Here is a 17814-nt window from a genome sequence, read left to right on the forward strand (position 1 = left end):
GCTGGAGATCAGGCTCCGTCGGTGTCCAGGATGGAAACCACAACGGCGGGAGGACACTCTGCTGGCTACTGTGGATTGCTGGGGCTGGTTGCGGGGAACAACCACGCCGAGCTGTGGGCAGTGGAATATGATGTCTGCTGCTGGAGGGTGGAGCCAGGAGAGCCGAACAAAGCCTCAGGAGCCAGGCGTGCTGGGTGACGTCAGGGCTGCTTCCGGATGTGAAGGGGAGAGGAAGCTCGTGTGAGGTGGTGGACTGCAAGCCTTAGGTTGCCGTGACTGACATGTTTTACGCGCATGCGCTTTATCAAGGTGTTCCACTGCCCGCAGCTCTGTGCGTTTCCATCCTGGACACCAACGGAGCCTGATCTCCAGCTTGAAGGCAGGGAGCTATCATTCTTTTCCCATCAGGTTATCATCGCTTTCAATGTGGTTCAGGCCGTCCATTCTCCACGTCCTACTAGCAAGCCACCCGGATGATGTTAACCCCCTCCTACCTGGATGTCAGTGTGGTACCGTTTTTGCTTTAAATATTATAACATTTTAACAATTTTAATTGCTACATGTATTTATGCTCTTATGACTAATTGCTGCATTCTTCTTAATATCCTACAGTTTTTTTACAGACTTCCGCAGTGGTTATTTACCGTTTTTGTGCAATAAACTAACTTTTATTTAGCTATTGGTCTACATGTACTTTATGACTGTACCTATAGAGCGGTGCCTTTTGTGTTTCTCATTCTAAGACATGAATATGCTTTGCTCTAAACCATTCCATTGTAGCTCTGGCTGTATGTTTAGGGTCGTTGACCTGCTGAAAGGGGAACCTCTGCCCCAGTCTCAAGTATTTTGCAGACTCTAATGCCGCGTACACACGGTCAGATTTTCCGATGGAAAATGTGTGATAGGACCTTGTTGTCGGAAATTCCGACCGTGTGTAGGCTCCATCACACATTTTCCATCGGATTTTCCGACACACAAAGTTTGAGAGCAGGATATAAAATTTTCCGACAACAAAATCCGTTGTCGGAAATTCCGATCGTGTGTACACAAATCCGATGGACAAAGTGCCACGCATGCTCAGAATAAATAAAGAGATGAAAGCTATTGGCCACTGCCCCGTTTATAGCCCCGACGTACGTGTTTTACGTCACCGCGTTTAGAACGATCGGATTTTCCGACAACTTTGTGTGACCGTGTGTATGCAAGACAAGTTTGAGCCAACATCCGTCAGAAAAAATCCTAGGATTTTGTTGTCGGAATGTCCGAACAAAGTCCGACCGTGTGTACGGGGCATAACAGGTTTTCTTCTAAGATTGCCCTGTATTTGGCTCCATCCATCTTCCCATTAACTCTGACCAGCTTCCCTATCCAGCTGAAGAAAAGCATCCCCACAACATGATGCTGCCACCACCATGCTTCACGGTGGGGATGGTGTGTTCAGGGTGATGTGCAGTGTTAGCTTTCTGCCACACATAGTGTTTTGTTTTTAGACCAAAAAGATACATTTTGGTCTCATCTGACTAAAGCACCTTCTTCCACATGTTTGCTGTGTCCCCCACATGGCTTCTCGCAAACTGCAAACGGGACTTTTTATGATTTTCTTTTAACAATGGCTTTCTTCTTGCCACTCTTCCATAAAGGCCAGATTTGTGGAGTGCACGACTTATAGTTGTCCTGTGGACAGATTCTCCCACCTGTGGATCTCTGCAGCTCCTCCAGAGTTACAATGGGCCTCTTGGCTGCTTCTCTGATTAATGCTCTGCTTGCCCGGCCTATCAGTTTAGGTGGACAGCCATCTTGGTAGGTTTGCAGTTGTGCCATACTCTTTCCATTTTCGGATGATGGATTGAACAGGGCTCCATGAGATGTTCAACGCTTGGGATATTTTTTTATAACCTAACCCTGCTTTAAACTTCTCTACAACTTTATCCCTGATCTGTCTGGTGTGTTCCTTGGCCTTCATGATGCTGTTTTTTCACTAAGGTTCTCTAACAAACCTCCGAGGGCTTCACAGAACAGCTGCATTTATACTGAGATTAAATTACACACAGGTGACTCTATTTACTAATTAGGTGACTTCTGAAGGCAATTGGTTCCATTAGATTTTAGTTAGGGGTACTAGAGTAAAGGGGGCTGAATACAAATGCACGCCACACTTTTCAGATATTTATTTGTAAAAAAATATTATAATTTTTCCTTCTATTTCAAAATTATGTGCCACTTTGTGTTGGTCTATCACATAAAATCCCAATAAAATAAATTTACGTTTTTAGTTGTAAAATGTAAAACATTTCAAGGGGTATGAATACTATATATATATATTCTATCTATCTATCTATCTATCTATCTATCTATCTATCTATCTATCTATCTATCTATCTATCTATCTATCTATATCTATATACAGTATATAATATATATATAGATATATATATATCTATATATATATATCTATATATATATATATCACTCTAAAATATATTGTACTGCTGCAGTAATTACAGTTACAGGCATATTTGATATCATCATCATCATCAAAAAGTTTGAAATGACATTATTTTACTGTTAGTTTATCACAACATACACACAAACACACACACATACAGTATATAATATACTGTATATTTGTGTGTGTGATTCTGCATTTATCCCCATTGATCTGGCTGGTATTATTTAGGTAAACCTAATACTTTAACTGCCATAAATAGGGATTTCTGGAAAAATCCATGTTCCGCTGCTTGTTACAGGGCTCCGTTTACTAAGAGGCGTCTTTCAACAGTTGACCTTTTGGTTTGAATTCGCTTCATTTTATATGTTGCTGTGAAAAGCCTTCATTCCCTTTATCCCAGTGTATTATTCACCAAACCCCAGTTCCATACCACCAGCTTGGCTGAGGATTTGCTCCACACATTCCAATGCAGTGAGCTTCCACAGCGAGGCAATAACACCACGAGCAAGGCTTTTCACACGGGAAAGTTGGGAAAACTCCAGAGATCCTGGACCAGCGGACAAGCATATGTTACTGAGTGTACACTAGACTGGCTGTCAAATACTACAGCTGCTCCACCAGTCACACCTACTGAAAATGTATATCTATGTATAAAATCAGGAAACATTTTCAGCTTTGAAAGTCTGCAAACCCATGAAATTGGAGCAAAAGGGAAGCTCTCGCCTTTAGGAGACCCCAACTGGGCCTTATCTCTGACACTAATCAGGGAATTTGGTTGCTGTGGGCAACAGTTCCAATGATGACCTGACGTACCTCCTAGCTTAAAGAGACAGAAAACATGATACTCTGTAAAGGCAAGCAGTTTTAATGAAAAACACGCCCCTGATTACTTTGTCATCAGAGTGAGCAGATTTCATCACGCATGTTACTGTCTGATTGTCGCGTAAGATCTACCAACTGTGAGTACCGGTTACCTCTCCTGCTCTGCAACACTGGGGTCATTGGTTTGAATCCCACCCAGGGCACTTTCTGGACTTTGAATGTTCTCCCTGTGCTTGTGGTAGGTTAAAGTGATATACAAATCTGGTTTATAAAAAAAATTATGTAAATTATATAAGTAATTTTTTTTATCTTAAAAACGTACATTATATTGCTCTCAGCCTCTTCCAAACTCTTTTTTAATTTCTTTGCTGCTCTGATCTGACTTCCAGTTAGAGGGTGGCTATGTTTGTTCTCCGTGGTCCCACAGTTAGTAGGAACATAGCCACCCTCTCTTGTTCGCTCCCGAGATGAACTGGTGGCTACTATAGACTATGGGATTTGTAGTGTGCATAGAGCAGTGCACATGACTACAAGTATTTGCACTGCTCATTCTAAACAAATGGAAGTTAGGGGTGGAAATCAGAGGCTCATTAAAAGGGGGCAGAAAGGCACAGTAAAAAACAATTTCCAATAGATAATAGAAAAATTAATAGGGCCATTAAAGTAGAATTAAAGGATAACCCTAACTATTCTTTCAAATGCTCGCCCCCCCCCCCCCTAACACCTATGCTTACTAACCTGTTTAAGAAAGATGCATATACAGTAATGTGCAAAAGTTTTAGGCAGGTGTGAAAAAAAAATTGTAAAATAAGAATGCTTTCAGAGAAAGAAGTGCAAATCTTGAACTTCTTTTGCAGAAATGCAACCCCAAACTTGCAAGGAACCTCCGCCATGCTACACTGTTGCCTGCAGACCCTCATTATATTATTGTACTGCTCTCCAGCCCCTCCTGAACAATCTGCCTCCTGCTACAAATCAAATTATGAATACTGCGCTATCTGAGATATAAGCATAAATGCTAGTGAATAATGCTCTTCAATAAAGTGCTAATAGTGCTACACATGAAATATAAATATAAATAACGAATGCTATACTAAAGATGTAAAAATGTAAAAAATAAGTGTATAGATTGCAATAGCAAATAATAATTGCCTGAAATGGTTATAATAATAAAGTGACAAAGTGCATAGGTGTGATAAGTAACCATAAACCATAAAAGTCCACAGGTTCAGGAATAGCAACTAATCCAAAAACTCCAAAAGATTGAATAAAAGTCTGAACAAATAAAACTATAAATAAAAGTGTTCCTGTGCACTGTTCAAAGTTCAAATGGTGTCATACTACAAGTGCTCCACACTCCATGCGATACAGAAAATGCTGTGAAGGTGATCCAATAGCAAGTTGCTGTGTTCTCACTCGGGTACTCCCCCTAGGTATTGAAGGCTCACCTTGAAGCGTGTGACCTTGCTAATCCACTTGATCAATACACGCATTAGAACCACTCCTGGGTTCAGCAGTAGATCTGAAATGCTGGATGGGCATCACTGAGCCTCGGTATGTTAATAAAAAAAGGAGGACTTCATGGTATAGTATGTAAAGACAATTTATTAATACAATAAAAAGATCCCACACAGGGTAATCACAATAGCCAGGCGCGTCAGTGCGCCATTCTACAATGAGCGTAAATCAATGAATAAAACCAGTCGATAACGGGATGGTATGCTGATCGTTCCTGGTAGTTCACCTACCAGGCCCCTGAGGAAGATACGGAAACCGCTTGTATCGACACGCGTAGGGGAAGGGGACAGGACAGTACGTGTGGTAGGTGAACTACCAGGAACAATCAGCATACCATCCCGTTACCGTCCGGTTTTATTCATTGATTTACGCTCGTTGTAGAATGGCACACTGATGCGCCTGGCTATTCTGAGTACCCTGTGTGGGATCTTTTTATTGTGATAATAAATTGTCTTTACATACTATACCATGAAGTCCTCCTTTTTCTATTAACATACCGAGGCTCAGTGGTGACCCATCCAGCATTTCAGATCTACTGTTGCACCCAGGAGTGGTTCTAATGCGTGTATTGACCAAGCATATTAGCAAGGTCACACGTTTCAAGGTGAGCCTTCAATACCTAGGGGGGAGCACAGCATTTTCTGTATTGCATGAAGTGTGGAGCACTTGTAGTTTGACACCATTTGAACTTTGCACAGGAGCACTTTTATTTATAGTTTTATTTATTCTGACTTTTATTCACTCTTTTGAAGTTTTTGGATTAGTTGCTATTCCTGAACCTGTGGACTTTTATGGTTTATGGTTACTTATCACATCTATGCACTTTGTCACTTTATTATTATAACCATTTCAGGCAATTATTATTTGCTATTGCAATCTATGTATACACACATTTTTTACATCTTTAGTATAGCATTCGTTATTTATATTTCATGTGTAGCACTATTAGCACTTTATTGAAGAGCATTATTCACTAGCATTTATGCTTATATCTCAGATAGCGCAGCATTCATAATTTGATTTGATTATTTTTGCATGATATATGAGACATGTGTAACGCTTGCTGCTGAATCATAGAGGATACATTGTTTTTTTATTTATAGTGGTGGCTCAAAGGACGTTATATATTTTAGTTTGCCTCCTGCTACAGCCAAATATTTTACATTTTGACTAATCAGTTCAAAGCACCTGCTGCTATTTTTCTGCACCCCAGTTCCTATGTTTTCATGCATAGTTGAGTTGCTTAGCCTTGTTTCCACGTCAGAGGCATGGCTTTTTGACCGCAATTCTTCCATGAAGACCATTTCTGGCCAGACTCTGGACAGTAAATGGGTGCACATGAGTCCCACTGGTTTCCACCCGTTCTGTGCTGATGGTACTGCTGGACATCTTCTGATGTCGACGGGAAGTAAGCATGAAGTATCTTTCATCTGCTGCATTAAGTTTCCACTGCTTCCACAGTCCTCAGCCTTGCTTGTTTCTTTGTGCTTCTTCAAAAGAGCTTGAATAGTACATCTTGCTGAAACCCCAGCCTGCTTTGAAATCGTTGCCTGAGATACATCTTCCAGTATAACTACCTTGTGCCTTGTTGCTGTGCTCAGTCTTACCATGGTGTACGGCCTGTGACATGAAACTGTCTTTTACAACCTCACCTTAGTGGCAGAGTTTGGTTGTTCCTCACCCAGTTTTAAGCCTCTGACACAGCTGTTTCTGTTTCATTGAAAGTGTTACTAAACCCACAACAGTAAAATAAGCCTGTATATGCAGTAAAGCACGCTTGTTATACTCACTGCAGAACCTAAGGGGTTGATCCTCTGCATTGGGCAAAAAGGCTGTTTGATACTGTATGTGCAAATCCTCCTCTTCTTCCACTGACTCCAAAACATGTTGAATGAGACAGTTACTTGAGTCAGGCTGCACATGCATTTCTTCACACCTGCCTTAAACTTTTGTACAGTATTGCACTTACCTATGTTCATGCCGCTCCGGTCCAGTCACATGATCTTGCTCCCCTGTGTCAGCCAGCACCGCTGCAGGGGAGAGGAGGAAGCACCGACAACTGATGGGTCATAGTAAGCCTATAGATGCCCTCACCGCTCAGGTGTTACCAGCCATTGTCGAGCACTCTCTTCCCTCCACTGTAGTTGGCTGGCACAGGGGAGATCACGTGACCAGACCTAAATGAAAATAAGTGTAAGTATTTTTCTTACAAAGGTTAGCAAGCATAGGTGTTAGGAGTGGGGAGGAAATATTTTTAAGATTAGTTAAGGCTACCTGGAATTCTACTTTAGTGGATGTGTATGGATTATTGGAAATACACTGTAGTTCATCCTACACTGTCTGCATGAAGTCTGCAGGTTCTCCTGTGCTTGCATGTTTTTTTTGCAGTACTCCATTTCAGGCCTGCCAATAGGGGTGTACAGCCGGACCTCCTGTACAAGGCGCAGGCCCCATCAGTTCAGCAGGAGGGCCCAGGCAGCAGGGTTAATCCGATTATGCACAGAAGGGGACGATCGGTGTGTCTGGGGGGCAGTTACAGGAACCGATTCCCTTGTATGGCTCTCCCTGCTGCAGATGAGGGAGAGGAGGATAAGCCAGCTTTCAGCTACAGCAGGAAGAGCCATACAGGTAAATTGTTCCCAGTATCCCCCCCCCCCCCCCCCCCCGCCGCCACACTAATCATCCCCTTCCTGTTCACAGTCTGATCCCCCTAATGCCAAGGCCCTTTTGTGTGCATCTGTCCCCCACAGTGCTGCTGGCTTTCTCTTTTCTCCCTCTCATTGGCTTTCAGCTGCTGCAGAAGGGAACTATAGGTGATCAGTTCCAGAAAATGCACCCACGCGCTGCACTGATCTCCCTATTCTGCCCAGGATCATTCCCTCTGCTGCCTGGACCTCCTCTGTGCCCTTTTCCCCTACAGCACTGTCAACTTCCCTCCTCTCCCTCCTGCTGACAAACACAGGGGGATCGTTGTAGCAAATACGTCATGTTTGCCAGCCCCTTCCTTTCCTGAACATAGTGAGTAATCCGTTATGATCACTCACTGTGTTCATTCAAACTGTGTTTACTATGCTTCAGTTTATGAATGAACAGGAGCCTCTGTACAGAGTGCTTCCTGTTCATCCATCTGCAGTGCAGCCGAGGCTTCAGAGAAAGGATTGGGATCTATGTCCTCAATTCCTTTCTGTCTCAAAAGTAAGACATCATTGCAGGGGCGTAATTATAGGGGTTGCAGGGATCGCAACTGCGACCCAGCTTCATGCTTCAGGGGGCCCTTGTGGCTCCCCTGTCAGATTTGTCTGCTCCTGGATAGGAGGGGCAGTGCAGTGGAGCGGCTTATAGAAGAACCCCTCCATTATCCTCCTGGCTCCTGCAGTCACTGAATGCCTACGGGAGGGAGAAGAGGAGAAGCGGGCTTTCAGCAGCTGCAGGAGCCAGGAGGATAATGGAGGGGTTTGGTTCTTCTATAAGCCGCTCCACCACACCGCCCCTCCTATCCAGCGATCCACCTCTCAGCTCTGCCCCCTTGACTCCGGCTCCCACAACTCTGGGCTGCTGCTGCTGGGTAAGTCTTGCTTCCATGCCGAGTGCACAAATGGATTCCCTGCCCCTCTTCTGTCACAGTGCCCCCCCTCCTGTCACACTGCCCCCCCTCCTGTCACACTGCCCCCTCCTCCTGTCATACTGCCCCCCAGCTGTCACACTGCCACCTCCCTGCTGTCACACTGCCTCCCCTGCTGTCATACTGCCCCCTGCTGTCTTACTGCCCCCCCTGATGTCATACTGCCCCCCTCCTGTCACACTACCCCCCCCTCCTGTCACACTGCCCCCCTCCTTTCACACTATCCCCCTATTTTCATACTGCACCCCTCCTGTCATACTGCCCCCCAGCAGTCACACTGCCACCTCCCTGCTGTCATACTGCCTCCCCTGCTGTTGTATTGCCCTTCTGTTGTCATATTTCCCCCCCCACTGTCACACTGCCCCCCTGATGTCATATTCCCCCCTCCTGTCACACTGCCCCCCCTCCTGTCACAATGCCCCCCATCATACTGCCCCCCCTCCTGTCATACTGTCCCCCTATTTTCATACTGCCCCCCTCCTGTCATACTGCCCCCTTCCTGTCACACAGCCTCCCCCCTGTGACATGGCTCCTGTCGGGGGGGGTGGGGACCCTACATGGTTTCTTGCACTGGGGCCCAGAAGGTTCTTGTTACGGCTCTGCATCATGGGTCTGTTTAGACCCCTTATATTTTCACAGGCCTAAGAAAAAAAATAATACAAATTGTGAAAATAATAAAAAAAAAAAAATGAAGGGATCATTTACACAAATTCTCTGGCCCATACAGTGTATATAAGTGGTTTGGTCATGTGGCTGGAGCTGCCTGTTACTCTCTGGGTACACAGGGACTATAAAAATACAGTCCTAGGTCCTAATTTGATGTGTACAGGTGAGAGCCAACTCACCATCTGTGTTTGGGGCCGTACACCTGCACCCACATACCTGTCAAATTAGGACCTGTGGCTGTGTTCATACAGCTGCTTTGTCCCCAGAGCGTAACATAGGCTGCCTGCACACAGCTCCAGCTCAGGTATTCAGAGGCTCTCCCTTCATCAGGGTTTGGCAAATTCTGTAGAAAACACCTATACTGGGCTGATGTTTATGAAGATCTGGGGAGGGAATAAAAAAATAAAATAAAGGATCTGTTCCAGATGTTGAATATGGCAAGCTCAAAATGTATTTGGAGTAGATCCTTTGATTTTTTTTTGTCACACCTCAGATCTGCTCCATAAATATCCATCTAGAATAGGCTTTTCTTTTTGGGCTTCCAATATTGTTAATCTGTTGACTGCACACTCATGGGTTAAAATGTGCTGACGCATTTGCCAACTATTATATTTAGCAAAAATGTTAAAGATTATATTGTGTATGTGTCTCAGGTTTGTTCATCCATAGTCTTTTTGACACCTTTCTGTATTATGTATAAAATTTCTAAATTGATTATATGCCTCTAGATTCTGTTTTTTGCCCAATACTCAGCTGGGATCACAAAAAAAGTTGCAGAGATTTTTTTCCTCCAGAAGATGGCGCTGTTTCTTCTATCTCAGTACAGTAATGGTTTTCAAAATCAAGTGTTACTGTACTGTTTTAGGAGGCATCTGTATGTGTCTAATATGTGCATGTCTTATGTAGCGTAATGTAAAAATGTATATCACAAAAATATGTAAACTATTCTGTGATATCTAAATAGTAAATGCTATTTAATAATATATTAGTGACATTGTTGAGAACCTTCAAGCCTACTTAGTAAGAGAAAAATAAATGTACAATGACCCACAGCAACAAATCAGAATGAATCTTTCATAGATATAATATAATAATAGCAAGTATTATTGTTGGATATGTTTCATATCAGTTCACAAACTTGTAGCCTTACAGAGTATATCTAAGAACACATTGATACACTTCGACCTATGGACATTAAAAAGTATTCACAAATTCTTAACAAGAATGAAAAGCTCTCACTGACCTCTCTAGCTGTTTGTAATATTAAATAATTAATTCTCCAAAATCTCAACAAAGACTCTAAAGTCAAGTTTCTGTCAGTTTCTAGAAACACCTACTGTTTGTTTACATTAGATGGATGGCATCCTGCCAAGATTCTAGTGCAATGAAAAGTAATAGAAAAAAATCATTTTTTCAGTGCCTCTGTTGTGAAACTTGAAGACACATTTCTCCACAATGCTTATAGCTACAGAGGTGACTGAGGGCTTTTTTTTAAAAAGCTTTTATTGTGATCAAATATTCACATACTTTAGTGTGCATAGTCTGGGCACAGGTTCACTTTAAAGATGTTTAAAGACATTTCTGGAAGCTCAGCAGAACAGCGGATCCACCAAAAGACTTCTTGGATTTTGAGCGTAAAAGGTAGCTCATATCCAAAGACCAACTTTACAAAATTGCAAGTGTGACATGGACTATACAGTGCCTCAGATACCCTCTGTTTAAAAAGCCTCTACAGTGGTTAGCTTTAATTATAATGCCATTTGTTTTATGTTAATAGAGTGCAAAGTGGAAGCATGTCCTCTACCCCCAACCTGTCCATCCCATAAGAAGCTGACAACGACTAGCACAAAGTGTTGTAATGAGTATAAATGCAGCTGTATGTGTTCCAACTCCACAAATACCTGTCCACCTGGATACATCTCCTCCATTCTGACTGATGAGTGTGGCTGCTCCACCGTTACCTGTACTGCAGATCAGGTGAGAAGTGCTGCCATTTATTACAGCAAGGAGAACCCAATATTGTTAAAGATGATTTCTAATTAAAATATGGGAAAATATTTACAAACTAGACCTTATACTGATATTTATATGTTCGTTAATAAATTCCACATGAAAAATTGATAATTAATCATTTAGTTTCATACCAAGTAAGCGCAGTAATTTTTCCAGCTCAGTACTGTGCTGTGAGATAGACCTGAAAAGCAGGGAGATCAGATTAACTAGACTGCAGGGTGAGGTACCAAGGAGGAACTCAGCCCCTCCCTATGAAAGACAGGGCAACCTGGCTTTGTCATTCTTACACAGGATCCTACATGCCTGAAGAAAGCCACCCCTCACTCAGTGTTGAAAAAAAAACGGTGCAAAGTTTTATACTTCAATTTCTTAAAAAAAAAGAAAGTGTATAGAAGCAGTGGTCTCTCTGCAAAGATCTGGCACCCCCCTCAGCTAAGTCTGAGCTTGAGCTTTCCAATGACCATGTTCCCTAAACTTTACTAATAGCAGAGCTGCAGGTCTGACTTGGCAGGTGGTGTGTGGGACTTCTGCAGAGAGACCACTGCTTCCACACAGAGAGTAAGGGTCATTCTCTACTACATTATGCTGTTGGGAACAGGCTGTTCTTTTGGGGTTGTAGCTGCTTAAAAAAAAAAAATATGTAGCTGTAACACTTTGCACAATAATTCATGCGCTCTAGACTAAGCATGTGGCATCTTAGACCTTAGATTGTATTTAGCTGTATTTAAACTAAAAGTTCCTTTGGACTTTAAAATGAGACCAGGCCAAACATTTTGCTTATTTTGAGTAGGTTGGCACAAAGGTAAAAACCTCTCTCTGTTTCTTCATATTTGCCTTTGTCTTCATTTGGAAGATTTACCCTTACTTTCTGTCCTGGTAACAGGTGGTAATTGGACAGGACAAAAAATACCTTTTTACTGTTTAAGAAACAAGAGCCAAGGTGGAATGTTCCCTCAATTTGGGGAACATTTCTCTCACTTACTGTCTTGTCCTAGGACGGAAAGTGAGTCAAAATCTCAACTCTTCCCTACATTATTCATAGCTAGAAAAAAAAGGTTTTGGCTAAAGTTCTACATTAAATAAAAGCAATTTGAAACATGTAGAACCTTTCCATTCTAAAAACTGTCATTTGTTTGCAATGTGTAGGTCTGCGTCCGTAAAAATATTGTGTATCGCATTGGAAGCCTGTGGGAGGATGGATGCCAGGCCTGTAAGTGTACTGACCTGATGGACTCGATCACAGGACTCCGCATAATTGAGTGTGTTAAAAAGCAATGTAATACAAAGTGCGCCCCGGTAAGTACTTTAGTATGATTATACATAGAGATGTAGATATTTATTGCACAGCTTTTGTGTTGACAGTAGGGTAGGACAGAAACTTGTCTGATTGGGCACAAGACCTGATATTTGCCATCAATCCTCTCACTCTTCCCTCTCCTGTTATCATTTAGCTACCAGTGTTAGACTGACAGCACTGCTGGTTCTGCTCTTTCACCTTCACTTTCTCAATCCTAAATTACAGAATGTTAAAATAAAGATTGAGATGCTTATACTAGTAGCTTCAGTTAAATGGAGCTCCAGACATATAAATAATACAAGTGTGATTTCTTTTGCCTGTTAAGTAATATATTCTGTTCAGTCAATCTTTTGATTCTGGTACCTCTGCCAAGAAGCACAGTCAGGTGCTGGTCCACCACAGCAATTAAAGTGACTCATAAAAGGCATAGTGATGGGGTCTATTTCAAGCCCACTTTTCAATGCACATTTGCTCCCCCACTGCTCCTTCTGTGCTAGCATTTGCAAAATTCCTTGACACATGGTGTATGAGTTTACCCATGTGGGCAGGTTGAAATAGTTATGCAGGTGCTGTCCCAGCTGGGAGGGTAGATGTTAATGCCTTTCCCCGTTCTCTGGTCTTTTGGTGGGTTCTTCTCTGGGTCCAGCCCACTTTCCTATCCACTATCCAATAACCTGTGGTATATAAATATTGGACAGTGATCCGTAAAAGAGTTCCATCCAGGAGACAGAGAGTTCAGGGAATCCCCTGCAGAGAAATCCAGAGGGAGGTAGGAGTGGGAGAAGGATGCTATCCCCCACTGTCCAGATGTAGAGCTATCGGAACTTGGGGTTTGCCCTGAAGACACCAGCACTGGTCTGTGCCTCTAAAGGATTTACATTTACATGCCTCTGAAGGACTGTAATAGCTGGACTACACCTTTGCAGGCATGTCGGGATAGCACTGAAGCCTGTAGTTAGAGTTATGGAATCGGAAATAATAATGCCTTTGTCTGTTGGACTGTGAAAAAATACAAGTTACAGTGAAGGTGTACATTGTCCGAAAGTTGACTGGAGAGCATTTGCAGTGCAAGTGTACATGGTGTACATTCATCTCTGAAGGGGGGCCCGGCTTAACGTTGACTATTCAAGAGTCAGCCTTGTCCAAGAGCATTGACAACACAAAACAAAACTACCCCATGTGTGTGTAGTAAAGTGACACTGTATTAGTGCCTAAAATAGCCCAGAAGGCCTCTCATGTGACCCACACTTGGTGCCCAGTGAGTTAAAGAGAAACATGGAGGCCGTGACAAAAAACCACTCAGCTAACCCTGTAGACCCCACCTGCCAGCTGGTCTATACACAGGACTGATGATGTCAACCCCTCTCATGTGACAGCGTTTGAATTTGTTGATCAGCAACAAAAAGCTGCAAAGGCGAGTATAACTAGGGAAGAGGATAGACTTGGGCATACTCCATTACCTGTGACCTGAATGAGCAAATTGGTAGCATTTCTTTAAGCAATACAGCCTGGTCCAGGATTTACCCCAGCCTGTGACTAACCAGAGAAGGAGCAGCAACACACTGTCATCCCTCTGCTCTTTCCCTGTGTAAACCTGTTCATAGATCACACCATGCTAAGCAGCAGACCCGGATTGGCTCCTAGAGCTGTCCTTCCCGTTTTCAGCCTTAATGTGCTCCATTGCAAGGGTTACAGGAATCTAAAATTAAGAGATTTAGATTTTAATGCCTGTGTCATGCAACATTAAATGTATTTTCTAATTCAGGCATGCCTGGATTACATTATGTTTAATTTCTGCCTGGAGTTCAGCTTTCAGAGATATTTAAGTGCTAATGTTGTTATCTGTCTGGAATAAGCATTCATCTTGGACAGAGGTGAAATTTTTTTTGCTGGTCAAATTTTTCTCAAAAAGTGGAGTATTTGGATCAGATAGCACTTGGATCAGATCTCAGCGGGGACCACACTGGTCTGCAGCCGGGGGATCTGCTCTGACTTCTTTTCAGGGTTTACTGCGGCCATCATGCTCTTGTGCTGATTTGCAGGGAGAGTATATCCCTCTTCCGCTCTGAGATGAGAATACACTGCCTAGATCTTCAGTCTTCAGGCAAAAAGTGGAGATCTAGCGCTGGGCTTTCTTTTTTTTTTTTTTTAAAGGTAAATTTTTATTTGGTTTTCTGGTACAGAACAAACAGACAAACATAAATACACATATTCTGAGCGAACGTCGCTCAATCCAATACTGAGTGTAAGACACTGGTATACATTTGGCACACATGTTATCATATTGTACAGTTGCATATGTTTGTTCAGTTTCTATTAAACTTTGTAGCATTAACTGGAATTTCTTTATGAGCTTTATGTGACAGGTGTAATAGTATTTTCAGAACTAGTCCACAGGCCCCATATTTTGTGAAATTTTTTTGGGCATCCTCTGGCTTCATATGTTAGTTTGCACAGCAGTATAGCCTGATTAACAATGTTCAGCCAGAATGCTATCGTACGTGGGGATTGTGATTTCCAATGGATAGTGATCGATTTTTTGCGCTGGGCTTTCATATTAGACAGATTGATATAAATCACAAGTGAAGTGTATAAGCACTATGTATTAAATATTTATCATATCAAATCATATCAAATAGTAGTGTATACTTAAAGAAAAAAAAAAGACAGGTTTTCAACAGATCAGTTTCTATTCTTGGACATGATGGCTACTTATCAGTCATTTGCTCAGAGATGGGCCATTTTTTTTGATCAAGTACAACAAATTCATTGATCGCCACATCAGCACTAAAACTAAAGATGCATATCTGACTATGCAATCTATAACAATTTGCTGAATTGCCTAATTTAAATGAAAAGAAAAAAAATGACCGAGTTAACAAAATCTTACTGTGCGACTTTCGAAAAACCCATTGCCTTGTAAACGGAAAAATGACTGGCTGTTATTTAGGAGCAAACGAGGTGCCAGGTCCGGGCTTGCCGCGATACAGGCACAAGTCTGAACGTTTATAAACACAGATAGTTCCGCTTGATTAATTCAGCAGCCTGTCTCCGAGAAAGCCACCACTTTGTCTACATGGTTGGAGCTTACTAGAGAAGCTTAATGTAGGCTTGATTTAAGTTTTTGATCTATTCCAAGGCACTTCTCGGCTAAAAGTGTGTTGATTTTACTGAGAATGTTTGGGAATATCTGCGGGGGAACAATGAGTACGCTGTGTTTTATGACCTCTCTTTCGCAAGTGCTTCAAAGTTTTTCCTCTCTTCCAACACGTTGTAATTGGAAAAGCAGCACAGCGTAGAAGGACCGGGTGAGACACTTAGACCATGCATGGCACATCTCCTTGGGTGGTCAAGGGTGCATGTTATTATGTGTGACGGTGCCTTGGGGTACACACAGCCCCTTGCCATTGTTTTGTGCTGGTTAATTTACTGTGCTGTCAGAAATAAACTACAATTCATTCTTTACAATTTTCATTAGAGGCATTTTTTTTTCGACTCTGCTTTGAGTTTCTTACAGTATACATTTCGGTGAAAAATATCCCAGAGCGAATGTATGAGAAATAATTTATTTTAAAAACCTTTAGGAAAACAGGAGCAATGGGTGCACAGGTGGATTGCCTGTGGCAACCAATCAGAGCCATTCCTGTCTGCAGTAAAAAGGTGATATGGGGAATTTGATTGGCTGATTTATTTTATATAAGCCATAGTTTTCATAAATGCAATTTAAAACCTGCAGGCAGAATCCAAAGACCCAATTGAAAGCAGCTTTGTATTCATTAATAGATCTTTAAATGCATTTTTAAATGCAATCAGTGTAAGTTAAATCTTCAGCCCCGGAAGATTTTACCCCCTTTCTGTCCAGAGGACTTTTTGCGATTTGGCACTACGTCACTTTAACTGACAATTGCATGGTCGTGCGACTTGGCACCCAAACAAAATTGACACCTTTTTTCCCACAAATAGAGCTTTCTTTTGGTGGTATTTGATCGCTTCTACGGGTTTTATTTTTTGCACTATAAACAAAAAAAAGCGTGACAATTTTGAAAAAAATACATTATTTTTTTACTTTTTGCTATAATAAATATCCCCCAAAAATATATAAAAAAAACAATTTTTTTCCTCACTTTAGGCCGATATGTATTCTTCTACATATTTTTGGTAAAAAAAAAAAAAAATCGCAATAAGAGTATATTGATTGGTTTGAGCAAAAGTTATAGCGTCTACAAAATAGGGGATAGTTTTATGGGATTTTTATTTACATTTTTTTTTTTTTTATTAGTAATGGCGGCGATCTGCGATTTTTATCGGGACTGCGACATTATGGCGGACACATCGGACAATTTTGACACTATTTTGGGAACGTTGTCATTTATACAGCAATCAGTGCTATAAAAATGCACTGATTACTGTGTAAATGGCACTGGCAGTGAAGGGGTTAGCCACTAGGGGGTGATGAAGAGGTTAAGTGTGTCCTAAGGAGTGATTCTAACTGTAGGGGGGTGGGCTTCAAGTCACATGACAGCGATCACTGCTCTTGATGACAGGGAGCGGTGATCTCTGTCATGACACAAGCCAGAATGGGGAAGTGCCTTGTTTACATAGGCACTTCCCCGTCCTGAGGCTCCGTGACACGATTGCCGGGAGTCCGGCGGACATCGAGTCCACTGGTCCCGCAGGCACGGTCACGCTCTACGCGCGCCTGCTATCCCCGGCTCTTAAAGGGGACGTACAGGTACGCCTATTTGCCCACCGCTGCCATTGTGTCGATGTATATCGGCGGGCAGTGGTTGGAAAGTGGTTAACTTGGTCTTAGCATCTTGGAGTTCTTGTACAGCAAACTGAGAGAGGAGGCATCAGCTTCATTAAAGTGTATCAACTATTTTCATATTACTGGGTTTAGTAACTAAACCCAGTAATATGAAAATAGTTAATCTGCCCCCCCCCCCCCACAGTGCCCACAGCTTATAAATCTTCTTTTTACATTAAAATATTGCCACTATATACCTTTTTGGATGATCTGTATACCACGGCTACATCATAAACTGCACAGTTTCTTCAGTTTTGAGAGATCAGGAAGGTGGAGATTTTCTCACTACATCCTGTATACACGCCCACATGTGTGATGTCAATATCATGTGACCTGGCTATCCCTGAGAATAAGAAGCTGTCCTCTCCAGCATAAAAGACACAACTGGGCATGTGCAGGTTGGCTATTGCCTGTGTGTTAGCTTGCTTTCCCAAGCTAGACATTGCCAAAAGAGGAGGATCTATGCATACAGGATAAAACAGCCTTTTTACACAATGCAGTGGATTAACCCCTTACAATTCACAGTGAGTATAACAAGCATGCTATGCTGCATATAAAGACAGATTTTACTGTTGTGGGTTAGTAACATTTTAACTTGTGTGCTGACAAGAAATATAAGA

At 42.2% G+C, this 17814-nt stretch overlaps 1 protein-coding gene across 1 annotated transcript in view; it reads left to right on the top strand.

The window, feature by feature from the left end:
• VWF (von Willebrand factor) overlaps nucleotides 1–17814 on the top strand; it is a 363569-nt gene that overhangs the window by 290728 nt on the left and 55027 nt on the right. The window contains exons 42-43 of the mRNA XM_073621285.1: nucleotides 10855–11054; nucleotides 12237–12386. Of these exons, the coding sequence (XP_073477386.1) occupies nucleotides 10855–11054; nucleotides 12237–12386 (350 nt within the window). The remainder of the gene's footprint in view (nucleotides 1–10854; nucleotides 11055–12236; nucleotides 12387–17814) is intronic.

The sequence above is a fragment of the Aquarana catesbeiana genome, linkage group LG03, assembly GCF_042186555.1.
Source record: "Aquarana catesbeiana isolate 2022-GZ linkage group LG03, ASM4218655v1, whole genome shotgun sequence".
In the NCBI taxonomy this organism is placed as follows: domain Eukaryota; kingdom Metazoa; phylum Chordata; class Amphibia; order Anura; family Ranidae; genus Aquarana; species Aquarana catesbeiana.